At 35.1% G+C, this 13,376-nt stretch overlaps 1 protein-coding gene across 1 annotated transcript in view; it reads right to left on the reverse strand.

Annotated features, from left to right (window-relative positions):
* Positions 1-1,730: 1,730 nt before the first annotated feature.
* Positions 1,731-13,376, reverse strand: part of FLRT2 (fibronectin leucine rich transmembrane protein 2) — an 80,761-nt gene continuing 69,115 nt past the window's right edge. Inside the window, exon 2 of the mRNA XM_053697583.1 lies at positions 1,731-8,305. Coding sequence (XP_053553558.1) covers positions 5,898-7,880 — 1,983 coding nt within the window. The 5' untranslated portion in view covers positions 7,881-8,305 and the 3' untranslated portion in view covers positions 1,731-5,897. The remainder of the gene's footprint in view (positions 8,306-13,376) is intronic.

Raw genomic sequence — 13,376 nt, forward strand, 5'->3', positions numbered from 1 at the left:
GCAAAACAAATGAGATATATATAGAAATATATATTAATGAATAAATAGAACATATGTGTGAAAAACATTGGAATGTGAAATATTCATATTTTCATGTTGGGTTAACACACTTGAGAATAAGCAATTGGGTTTGCACGCGAGTATGGTGTTTTTTTCACTTTTTTTGCTCCATTGACTTCTATGGGAGCAAAATATTCTAACTTAGGCTTTTTTGCACTCGTCGTGTTAGTGCGTAAGCAAAAACAGTTTACTTTCAACTCATAATATGGTACAACCCAATTTGCGCGCAAGAAGCTTACTTCTAGCGCATTTAACGCTTGAGAGGAAGCATTAAATAGCGTTACACTTGTAATATTACCAATTGTGGGGAATCCTAATGCATGGAAGAAGTTAATGAATGGAACTATTAACAGAGGAGTGCTGGGTCATCTGTACTCATTTGACATACTTTCCCCCAAGCACCCTCAACTTGTTGCTGTGAAGTGAGTGCACTTATTGGGATTCTTATATATATATATATATATATATATATATATATATATATATATATATATATATATATATATATATATATATATATATATAAATGAATGATGGAAAGCATTCTCTGGTCTTTTAGTGAAAAATATTTAATAATTCAAGCGTGATGTTTCGGGGACACACTCCCCTTCCTCAGTGTGTCCCCGAAACGTCACGCTTGAATTATTAAATATTTTTCACTAAAAGACCAGAGAGTGCTTTCCATCATTCATTTATATATCCATATCTGCTAGCACCCTGGCACTTAATATTTTGGAAGTGAGAGTTCTCTCATTGAAACAGTATATATATATATATATATATATATATATATATATATATATATATATATATATATATATATATATATATATATATATATATGTGTGTATTGCTATGCTGAGGGCATTATTATCTAAAGGCAGTTTAACCTTGAGAACAATGTGCCTCGCAAAACGGTGTCCCCTGATAGTGAAAGAGATGTGTATATTACTAAAAAGCTCACAATAAAATTTAATTTAAAAATCATAATAAAACATTGAAATAAAAAGAAGTATTACAAAAGTTGTATTGTTAAATCACATTAAAAATCATATTTTATGGAAAAATTTAAATTTATATTGAAATTAAGTAGAAGAAAACTATTAAACAAATACAATAGAAATCCTAATAAAAAAAACTGCATGTGCAAAAAAAAGAAGTTGTTAAAATCATATGTATATGTATCAAATTTAAAGCAAATTATTTTCTATGGGCACTCTATGGGTGTAGACGAAATTTCTCAACCAGGTCTGGAATATTCTCTGGTCATTTATCATCCAAACTGAAAGATGGAAAATGCAAAATACTTCTTACCGTAATAGAAAAACAAGTGTATACAAAAATAGAGGCAATTGTAAGATACAGATATATGCTGATGGTCTCATTACTTACTATGGGATGTACCTTGCAACTCGCAGGGACAGCCCCTTTTTATAGAAAATTCCCTGAGGGCAGCCCCCACGGATTTCAGCGAGGTTTATCAAGTCCCGTCCTGCAAAATCAGGCCCTAAGAGAGCGGTTAGTTGTAAAGATCATTCATACATTGTCACCCCTAGCTAAATGTTGTACATTTCAATTTGTTTTATATTTTTAGATATTTAATTCCTATTCGTTTTCTGCTTAATGTGCAAAAAGGTGCAAAGTGATACAAATATTATTACGGCCACTAGTTTCCAATTATTAATTTTTATTAGAAAACATGGTTATAGAATCCCAAACACTGTTTTTTGGTAGATGTCATGATGCTTATTTGGAACCATAAAGTGTTTGCAAAATTAAAAAAATAATTATTATTTCTCACAATCTTATATACTATGTGCACTCAAAAAAACAAACAAAAAAAAAACATTGTGGCTGCAGTTTTTGGTTATTGTAAGATGCTTTTGCAAAATAGAGATTTCTTGAGCGTAATCATTAAATTCAATAAAACAAGTTCAGCTTATGGGTGAGAAATGCTTCAGCGCTAAAAGAGTTACTGATTTTTTCCCCTATGGTGTTTTTATTTGCTTGTGTTTTTATAGATTACCTTTCACCAATTAAGTAAAATGGCTTCGTTTAAACCATCAAATAACACTGGAAGAGATATGCATCATGTGTGACGGTGTAATACTGTGACTACTCAGCTATGGGAAGCAATTTGCTAATTGGCTACAGGAGGGGGGAAAAATTGATAAAATCAGCAAAAAAAAGTAGCGTATTCAATATTATTCTAAAACATGGCACATTACCCTCCTCTTTTAAATGTCTAAAATTTAAACAGATTTAACCCCCAACTCCTAAAGAGATTTGCCACATTTAAAAATAGAAAAATAAAACTCAGGATGATTTTTTCGGGGCGTAGATTAACACAGATGCAAGTATGTGTTATCAATATTGCACAGATGGCTGATTTGTAGCGGCTCTTGGTAATATGGAAGTGTAGAACAGTGATTGACAGTTACTGCTGACGGTCATAAATCCATCTTTGATTTTCGTGTGTTACCTCTTACTAACCTTAGGCAAGTTACTCTCTTTAATGAGCCATCAGGCATAAAAGATAATTTACAGGGTCTGCAATAAGTTTTAAAAACATATTTTTGTGTAGTAAGCATCCGTTTTTTTAGCCGGGACTTAGTAAACCTTGATTTAAAGAAACCTAACTTAGGAAAGTTTCATGACGTTTTAAAGCTCCCATAAAAATGGTTTATAACTGGTCTAAATCTACCTTACAGAAAGGGATAATCACTGTTTTCATGCTTTTGCTAATAAATAATGTCTGGCATTAAAGGGACATTGTACACCAGATTTTTCTTTGCATAAATGTTTTGTAGATGATCCATTTATATAGTCCATCTGGCAATGTTTTTAGAACAATATTTAGTTTTGCTTACTTTTCAATAACATTGCACTGATTTTCAGACTTCTAACCAAGCCCCACAGTGTCAAATGTATACACACATTTACAGACTACTGCTAGCTTCTGTTTGTCTAATCTGTCTTTTCATATGCAGAGAAGGGGTAGGGGGGAGTGTCTGCTCCCAGCCCCTTTCACTGGGTGTTCCAGACTACCTCATCAACAGTGCTAAACTTGTAGCTTCTAAGTAAGTTTTTATATCAGTATCTGTGCATATTCTTCTTTAAAGTAGTGCCTATTACATGCAGTTATATGAAAATTGGTGTATACTGTCCCTTTAAGTAGTAAATAATTAAAGTGACTGAAAGGTCAACATTTAAATGTGAATGATTGCATTTCAGATTTAAATAGAAACATGTTTACCCTCACAGCATATGTGCTTATAATAAGTCGTTGGGAACACATTAGGGGGAAAGGTACAGTATTGTGTCCCTTAAAGTGACAGTAAAAAATTAAATGTTCATGATTCAGATAGAGCATGCAACTTTAAACAACTTTCCAATTTAATTCCATTATCAAACTTGCTTTGTTTGCTACATTCTATAACATTGTTATAAACAATGCTGCAAACACTCCTGCCAGATGGCTTAAAGCGATACTAAACCCAATTTACTCATATTATCCGTTTTTCTTTGTTCTCTATTTATCTTTATTTTAAAAGCAGGAATAAAAGCTTTGGGGCCGGCCTATTTTAGGTTCAGAACCTGGGTTGTGCTTTCTGATTGGATGGCTTAATGTAGCCACCAATCAGAAAGTCATATCCAGGGTACTGAACCAAAAATAGTTCGGCTCCAAAGAATTCATTCCTGCCTTTTCAAATAAAGATACCAAGAGAATGAAGAACAATTGATAATAGGAGTAAATTAGAAAGTTGCTTAAAAGTGCAAGCTCTATCTGAATCATGAAAGAAAATATTTGGGTTTACTATCCCTTTAAGACACATGCACTCTCTGTCCTGGGCTCCATTAAGATTACTCTTCAACAAAGCATACCAAGTGAACTAAGCAAAATTGACAATAGAAGAAAATTGGGAAGTTGTTTAAAATACAATGTTTTATATAATTAATTTAAGTTTAATTTTGACTGTCCCTTTAAGTACACTGGTGGGAGTAATCAAAATAATGATGCACACCTGCACAAAAATGACTGCTTCTGGAACCTGAGAGTGAATAAAATAACTCATGTTTTGTACAATATACACAGTAGAGGGTTATTACCTTTGCAGTAAGGACTGGGGACATGATGCTACTTTGAAAGAGAAAAAACAAAGGATGAAACTACATTTCTGCCAGAGAAGGCAGCAAGAAGCTGTGTACTAATACTTGCATACTTGCAGCAATAATTGGTGGTTTATATGTTCATGTTGCTTTAGTGCAGGTCATTTTCAAGTTACTCTTGTGTCTGTGTATGGTCATGACATGCCTAAGAAATGTCAAATGGCTGCACACAGGACTGGATTTAAATGGAACATTACAGTGCAAATATGATTCAAAACTGTGATAGACATATATACATACATATATATTTGTGTGTGTATATATATATATATATATATATACACACACACAAATATATATGTATATAAATAATAGGAGCTGATCTGAGGATAAGGTAAACATCAAAGACCGTTTTAAACAAATTATTATAAATATATAATAATAAAAAACAGCTTAGATGTTTACATGATCTGTAGATCAGCTCCTTCAGCACAACTCTCTAAACATATAAAGCAGCTGATTGGTGTGCGGGTACTGTGCATGTGCCTTGCTCTCATTTAAGAGTTGTGCAGGTACTGTGCATGTGCCTTGTTCTCATTTAAGAGTTGTACAGGTACTGTGCATGTGCCTTGCTCTCATTTAAGAGTTGTACAGGTACTGTGCATGTGCCTTGCTCTCATTTAAGAGTTGTACAGGTACTGTGCATGTGCCTTGTTCTCATTTAAGAGCATGTGCAATTAGGGTCGCCACCTCAGCCATGTTTTCATGAATACTTATGAGTTACACATGCTGGAGGGTATGCAGGGAGGAACATGAATAGATGCTGTCTAGGATCACTATTCGTGTGCTTTCCAGAGGTACAATTCATATTCCCCTCTGCACACCCTGCAGCATGTGTAACTTATAAGTGTCCAGGAAAATATTGCTGAGGTGGTGACCCTATGTGCAACGGCTTCTTCATAAGCACTGGAATCAGCACTGGTAATGAATATGGGGAGTTCAACTATTTCCTCTATAATTTCTCTCTAAATTTATTCCTATTTTTTTTTCCGACTTCTTCAAAGTACCTTTCTCTGTCAAATAAGTGAAAGCAATGTAATGCTTTGTTATACAAAGAGAAACAGAAGATTTCTTACATCATAAATGATTTGGATATAAAGAAGTTGATTAAGACCAAGCTTTCAAACATACCATAATGCTTCTTTCTAATCTGTAATAATGATCTATTTTTCACTTAAGTTTGGCCCTTTAACAAACTGAAAAAAAACTAGCATATGTCTATAATTAATTTCTTTTTCAACTAGAAACACAATTAATAACTTGCATTTGAAAATGTTGTCTAGAATATTGAATTATTGCCATTTAATCACATAACTAAAAGAAGATAAGGGTTTCATACAAAAAGAAACACAGCAGGCTTGTTTTTTTTATCATGGCAAATGGGTTATTATTGTACAACCCTGTACAGTACTTAGGCATTTTTTTAAAGATTTAAAAAGCAAAGAGTTACAAAACTGTTTGCAATGGACTGGAAATAGAAAAGATAGCACTTTTTTTAAATTCCATTATATAGTACATTGTATAAATTACAGAGTATTCTGATGCACAAATGCATCTGCTAACATTTATCAAATGTAATTTTTGTGTCTTTGTTTGTCATATTCGCAAATTTGCATTAGTCTTTATTTTGTAGCTTGGCATCTACCTGTGTCCAAAATTGAACGTTATCACGTATGACAGTGTTCCAAGTCTGGAACACTGCTGTTGTATCTCAGGTTATTGGGGATGTGACAGTCTGTGTAACCAATGCCCCCATTTGGGGCATAAATTGGCTGCAGTCTGAAACCTCCTTTAAGGAGCTGGTCATTGTTTAAGGAGACAATCTGGAAGCTTGTTTCCGTCATCTCCAGAATGGAGTTGTCCTTCTTGGTGCCCGCTTCACAGTAGTCATCTTTCCGACGACCCCGGTTATATTTCCACTTCTGAGATGTGTAGCGACCTTTTTTGTGCATATGCCAACAGAAAATACTGAGAAGTAGAACAAGTACAATAATGACAGCCCCCCCAATTAACCCCGCCAGTAGAAATGGAGAACCTAAGCTCTGCGTTGTAGGCTGTTCATGGCTGGATGGGCTGTTGCTTCCATTTAAGAGAGAGGCTTTAGTGGTTGCCTCTGCACAGACAGTTTCTTCACCTGCTCGATAGTTATTAAAAGCATCCAGAGGAGCTAAACAAATCCTATATGTTGACTTAGGTTCTAAATTAACAAGACTCAAATGTTCCTTCTCTCCACTAACAATCCGCTCTTGGACAATACCCCCAACCAGACTGTGTCCCAGCTTAACCCAAGTAAGCTTATAGGAAATCACTGAAATAAAGGACAGCCAGCTGACCTGGATGCAGGTGTCATTTACAAAGTGAATGAAGAGTTGAAGTCTCTCTCGTATTGGAGGTGTCACCTTATCAATGATTACCTCCACATCAGGCACAGTAGGGGCTATTGATGCTGTCGGAGTTGGGATTGTAGTTATTTCTGTGGGCAGAGGGACAAAAGTTGTTGGGAGAAATGTAGTTGGAGCTATTGTTGGAGGAGCATGTGTAACAGATGGCAAACCTGGGGTGGTAGTTGGACATGATAACAGATTAACATTCAGTTCCCTGACAGCCATTCCACGAACCTGTTCAGGGGCCTGGCACATGAAAGCACGGACATTTATCGCTGCTGGAAGAGATTTAAGCCATTCTGTAACCCACCTAATGCTGCAATCACAAAACCAGGGGTTATTTCGTGCAGTCAACTGTTTCAGGTTACTGAGGTTATCAAAGACTCCTTGTGTTAACCCTTGAAGACGATTATTGGAAATATCTAATCTCTCGAGCTTGTGCAGATTGGCAAAAGCTGTTACTGGTATGTGGTTGATTTGGTTATCCTGCAGGTTCAGCTTTACCAGATAGGTGCCTTGGAGATCAGTGGGTGGACTGGTCAAAGTGTTACGTACCATTGAAAACTCCTTAAGTTTGGGTAGATGACTAAATGTGCCATCTGCTATTCCTTTGTTGCTGAGCAGATTGCCATCTAAGATTAATCGCTCCAAATGTGTAAGATTTTGGAATGCCTGGTCCGAAATTATAGCAATTCGATTTTCATCTAACCGTAACTCTTGTAAACCTAATGGAAGGCCTACTGGAACACTGCTTAAGTGGTTTTTTGACAGAAATAACAATTTTAGGCTAATTGCTTCTCGAAATGCTCCATCTTCCACCCCTACAGTTGAGATAGAATTATCATCTAAGTGCAGTTCTTCCAGCTTCAGAAGCTGAGCTAGTGCTACTCTTGAAATGGTTTGGATATTATTTTCCTGGAGGTGGAGCACCCTAACATTCTTAGGAAGGTTCATTGGAAACTCGTCCAACTGGTTGCCATATAAGTAAACCGTGTGCACTGACTGGACATTGTGCAGTTCCGCAGGGAATCCAGCATTATTAATTTGGTTATTGTGGAGGTAGAGCACGGTTACACCCTCCGGTATTCCAAGAGGCACTGAGGTCAAACTCCGCTCATTACAGTAAACAAAGTTCCGGTCACAGCGGCACACACTTGGACATGCCAAGGATTGTGGAAACTGTAGAGAAAGTCCAAGTGCAAACAGAATCCAGGATTTTAAGAATGACACCCAGTCTCTGGGCCAAAATAATGTCTGTAGGCCCATTTCTGGTTTCCAAAAAACAAAAGGCCCTTAACAATATGAGAAATTGACCAAACAAACAAAGAGTGCAAATCTTAGCATTTAACGTGCTTCTGTCCAGCCGTCTGCTAATAAGTGATATCCTTACAGATAAAGGTACAGTAATTTTACTATAATGGCATGTCTCCTGCCATCGACGGGGATGCAGCAGTCTCATTAGCCAGGATTGCAAACTTATCTACTCCAATCAATATAAACTGCAATGTTGAGTAATAACCCTCTTTTTCGAGGGAAGACTATTTCAAGTCACTGAAAGGGTGTAGGATTTTGGCAGAGTTTCTTGGATTTTTTACAGCTCTGGGAAAGGATGACTGTTGTGTTGTTAGATGTGGCTTCTCTCAGTTTGCACAGTTGCTCTCCGTTCATCTGTTAACTTCCAGCTGAATGGCCTAAAAAAAGAAAGAAAAAGACAATGAGAATACATCAACAAGAACAGAAGAAGAGGATAAACTATGAACAATACTGATGCACTAATTCTATATAATTCTGCCAGACAATCTATGTGCATGTCTCACTGAAAGTAAGCTTAGTGGAAGTTCTCATTACAGGGATCTTTTTTCCACATTAAAATCGACTTATAATTTCTACTATACAGTTTTTTTAAATTCTGCCCCAGTATCCTTGGCAATGTGTTTCTGTAAAGGCCAATAATGATATTTTCCTGTGTTATCAAGCAGTTCAGTACCTCCTACACACTTCTAAAGGGACACTAAATATTTTTTTACGTATACGCATAGTCGTTCAACACTACATTGCAAATATCTGCATACAAAATAAATGTCTTATAGCTTTGTTTGCAGTCCAGTCTTTTTATCATTCCTTCCCTCACACAGCCAGTTGGATTAATTGTGTGATTTGCCCCCTCTCATCGACTCTCTACATTGGGTTCTTTAGATCATTATTATTATTATCGGTTATTTGTAGAGCACCAACAGATTCTGCAGCGCTATAAACATAGGCGGTGTACATTTATAGGGATCAAATGGGTAGAGGGCCCAGCCTAGAGTCACACTGTTGTAGTCAGCTCTTATGAAGGTGTTAATTGGTGACATTTTGGCCATGTATATGTGTGTGTATGCGTGAGTCGTGCAACTAGCACTGCTGATTGGATCAGCGTTAAGTTATGCTCGGGACCAGCAGTGCACTGTGAGTCCTGGGTGGTATTTCTACTGTGTGTTTAACCCCAATGTAAGGGTTAAACACACAGTGCTGCAGTGTCAGTAGCCTTAAAATGACATGCTCTAATGGATTGCAGCATGTCATTTTTTTGACTATAATGGCCCTTTAATAACTGACTGAAAAGTTTATATCACCCAGAACAATATTAAAGCATACTGATTTTTTACTTGACACAAGTGATGAAAAAGCTGTTAAAAATGTAATTTAATCTAACAGAGCAATATTTGTTTTATAATTCCTAATAATGCTCATCTGCTGATAGGCACAATAAGCATTTTTATATATCAGCCACTGAACATTAGCAGGGAGCAACTAATGCCTGGTATTAGCAAGACGTACTTTACTGATGCTGTTATATTAGATGCAATGTACATTTAAAGGGATTTTACTTTACATTTTATGAAGCAAAACATATTTGAAAGCTGTGTTTGGATATAAAGGATGGCATAGTCCCTTTAAGAAAATCTGAACACTTGGAGAATATCTTGCTGTCATACTAAAGATTTTCAGTAGGTTAAATTCTATTTAACTGTGGGGAAGATTGTTAAAAATAAATAGAACGGCTATGTGTGATTAAACAAAATGCCAAGTTCAATTTCAGGGGTATTGGAGAGACTGTAAGCACCTAAAGCATTATGCCAAATTTGTTGAGAGTCTGCATGCAAGTAATGAACTAAGAATTCTTTGAGGAACCAGATTACTTAGCACAATTGGATTTTTAGCTTTTGGACTCTGTTGATGACAGAATGTTGCTTCAAGCATTGCCTGTGCAAAATAAATAATTCAACTAGCAAGTTATTTTTAAAAAAATGTAGAGAATTTCAAAAAGAAACAAGAATAACCTATATTTCCAGTGTCATTATAAAACACAGTCATTCAAGGTAGCCATCCGGAAAAAAATAACTTGCTGTGTAAAGAAAAGATCCTGTACTGATAAGACTTACATTTTAAATGTAAGCCCAGTTTGTGTGTTACCACAAAATGGCTGCTTTTGTTTCAGCTAAAAACATGTTGCTTCTGTGAAAAGGATGATGGAGGGTTTGTTTATTTATGAAATAAATTACTACTGGTTAGATTTGTTTTTTTGAAATGTGCGCCTTGAAAGGTAATTCAACCCCTTATGTGATTAGAAAACAGAAATTAAAGGGATAGTAAACAATATTATATTGTAATATAAAATGTTTTATTATGTGTATTTAAAAAAGCAACAAATTTGCAATATACTTTCATTATTTATTTTTTCCCTTTTCCGGTAATTGTTGGTTTTCTAAATTCCATAAGGTAATAGACGGCACCATGTTTGAACTTGAGTTTTCCCGTTATCTCATTCTCCTTCTGAAAACAAGATAGAAAACAGACAATAAAAGAGACTGTGCAAACAAGGTTTGGTGGAACATAAGATTATCCAACAGGGTTTACACGAATCCTTGTTTGCACAAATTGTATTTATAGCCTGTTTGCATTACTCCCTAATATTTTTCAGCTGAAGACAGAGTTAAAGGGACATTAAATACTAAATAAATGCAAGATAGAATGAATGATGCATTCAAATAAAAGATTAGTGTGAGAATAACATGTAGATAATTTTTTCATTAGTTGTTTAAATATTGACAAAATAAGTGTAAAGTTATTGGGGCATAATGAGCTTGATGTAAAGACCGCTGCTCCATAACTCGTCTGCTCTGAGGCCACGGACAGAAATTAACCCGATCCTATACGATCGGGTTGATTGACACCCCCTGCTAGCGGCCAATTGCCTGCTAATCTGCAGGGGGCGGCATTGCACCAGCAGTTCACAAGAACTGCTGGTGCAATGATAAATGGGCATTTATCAATTTGCGGCAGACATGATACGCTACTTTGTATTATGTCCGCTCGCACATTGATAAATATGCCCCTTAGTGTCTATAAGACAATGGAAGCTGCCATGTTGTAACTTAGGTTAACTTCTCTGCTGAGGACAATTAGGGACAGTTATAAATAGATCACTAGAGTGTGCAGCCAATGTTCTGCCAATCCATTTTTAACAGGAACGAAAAAGCTTACAATTTCAGAAAGGAATTACAGGAGAAGGGGCAAAATAAATAATGAACATATATTGCAGTGGTTTTTATAAATATATATAAATATATATATATATATATATATATATATATATATATATATATATATATATATACACACAATGTTTCATTTTATATTACCATCTCAAAGGGTTTAATGTCCCTTTAAATAAAAAATGTGTTCAAATATGGTGGCTCCCATTACTTTATAGAAACTAGAGTACTTTATGAAAGCTAAACATTACATTTATATCTTGAGTATTTAAAGGGATATACAGTCTGGTTCATTGATGTAATAAAAAAACACTAAGCAGTGGGTTATAATTAATATAAATCATTACAATATGTATTATTCATCATTTTAAAAATATTTCTTTTTTTTTTTTTACTTAATTTGTGAAGGGCCCATTACTAGGCTGTCACAACCCCACAAAGGGGCTTGGGTCTCTACAGGAAGGCAAAGGAGCAGATTTTCCTTTGAAATGTTGTTAGAATCCATCTTCTCTACCTGTAATCAGTTTTTTGCCCATGCTCAGTAGAGGACTACTGCTGCAAAAATCATGTGACAGTAGAACTGTTCTGTTTCTGCTCTCTTATCCAGCTGCAGGCAGTGGCTACACTAATAATTTCTAAGTGCTTATTTAGCAAGAGTTGGTTGCTGTTTTTAACACAATATGTTTCTTTTTATGCTTACTTAGATTTAAGATGTTTGTTTTTACAAAAGGAGCACTGTTTAATATCACTTTAGACAACTAATATAACTGTAAAAAATGCATCTACCTATTATGCTAAACCTAAGGCTAATCCCTGCTTTGGATACATAATTATCTCAAGCATGTATTTACTATTTAATCATATCCGTTTAATGTCAATTTATTGTTATAAGACTTTACCCTGGAAAAGTCAATTTAAATTAATGGGACATGAAGCCCATATTTTTTTTCTTTCATGATTCAGATAACTTTCCAATTTACTTCTATTATCTAATTCTGTACTATCTGTATTGTTCTATTGGTATCCTTTATTAAAAATGATACTTAGGTAGGCTCAGGAGCTGCTGATTGGTGGCTACACATATGCCTCATGTTATTGGCTCACTGATGTGTTTAGCTAGATCCCAATAGTGCATTGCTGCTTCTTCAACAAATAATATCAAGAGAATGAAGCATCTTAGCTAATAGAATTCAATTGGAAATTTGTTTAAAATTTGTATTCTCTGTCTGAATCATGAAAGAAAAAATTTGGCTTTCACGTCCCTTTAAAGTGACTATAAACACCTTGTAATTAAAAAAAATTTCTGTAATTTTATTGAAAATATTAACCATTGTTTTGAAATAGTGAAACTTCACCCAATAGTTTGCTTATTTATAAAAAAAAAAGCCAATATATTTGGCAGGGATCGGCTTGCAAAGCCTTCCATGTGCTATTTAAATTTTCAGGACTAGAACATCCACTTAGATTAAAGGAAAATAAGGTTAAAAAAGTAAAGAAAGTATATTGCAAAGTTGTTTTATCATTCATAATTAAACATTTTATAATCTAGTGTATAATGTCTCTTTAACATTGCAGGATTGTATCATGTTGTGTGCAGATTGCACATAGCTACACTAAAAGGGACATTCCAATGATAAAGTGCTAAATTAATGTGCTCTAACTTGCAAGAGCATGCAATGTTACTGTTACCAACCCTGGCTTATTATGTTTTTAAACCTTGTAAAAGGGTTAAATACATAATGCCCCTGTCAGATAGTCACAAGTATTGCAGGTGCCAATCAGAAAACAGCTGCCAATCACTGTCTGCATCCTTCTAAGGAGCTGCAATACTTGTTGATCCCCAGAGGGACTTTACCTATGAGTTTAAGTCCATTGTGGGATTAGTAAAGCAAGTAAAATAACATTCTAATGGTTTAGAGCATATTATTTTTGCATTAGAATGATTCATGTGTGTGTGCGCGCGGGTATCTATATGGATCCATCTATCAATAGTGGCTAATATAAAAATAGTTTGGACAGAAAACCCACAGCCAGCTACACCAGATATAACTGAACATTTTGATACAATTATTAATACTATTGTAATAGGAATATTCTTAATATGGACACCATTCTTGTAGCTAGAGCTAGAGTATTATTATCTAGCACTAATCAACCATAAAAAATGATAAACATCTCTCTCTCTCTGTATAAGCTCATCTCCTTATATAAGCCCTTCCTGCTG

The sequence above is a fragment of the Bombina bombina genome, chromosome 1 (assembly GCF_027579735.1).
Source record: "Bombina bombina isolate aBomBom1 chromosome 1, aBomBom1.pri, whole genome shotgun sequence".
In the NCBI taxonomy this organism is placed as follows: domain Eukaryota; kingdom Metazoa; phylum Chordata; class Amphibia; order Anura; family Bombinatoridae; genus Bombina; species Bombina bombina.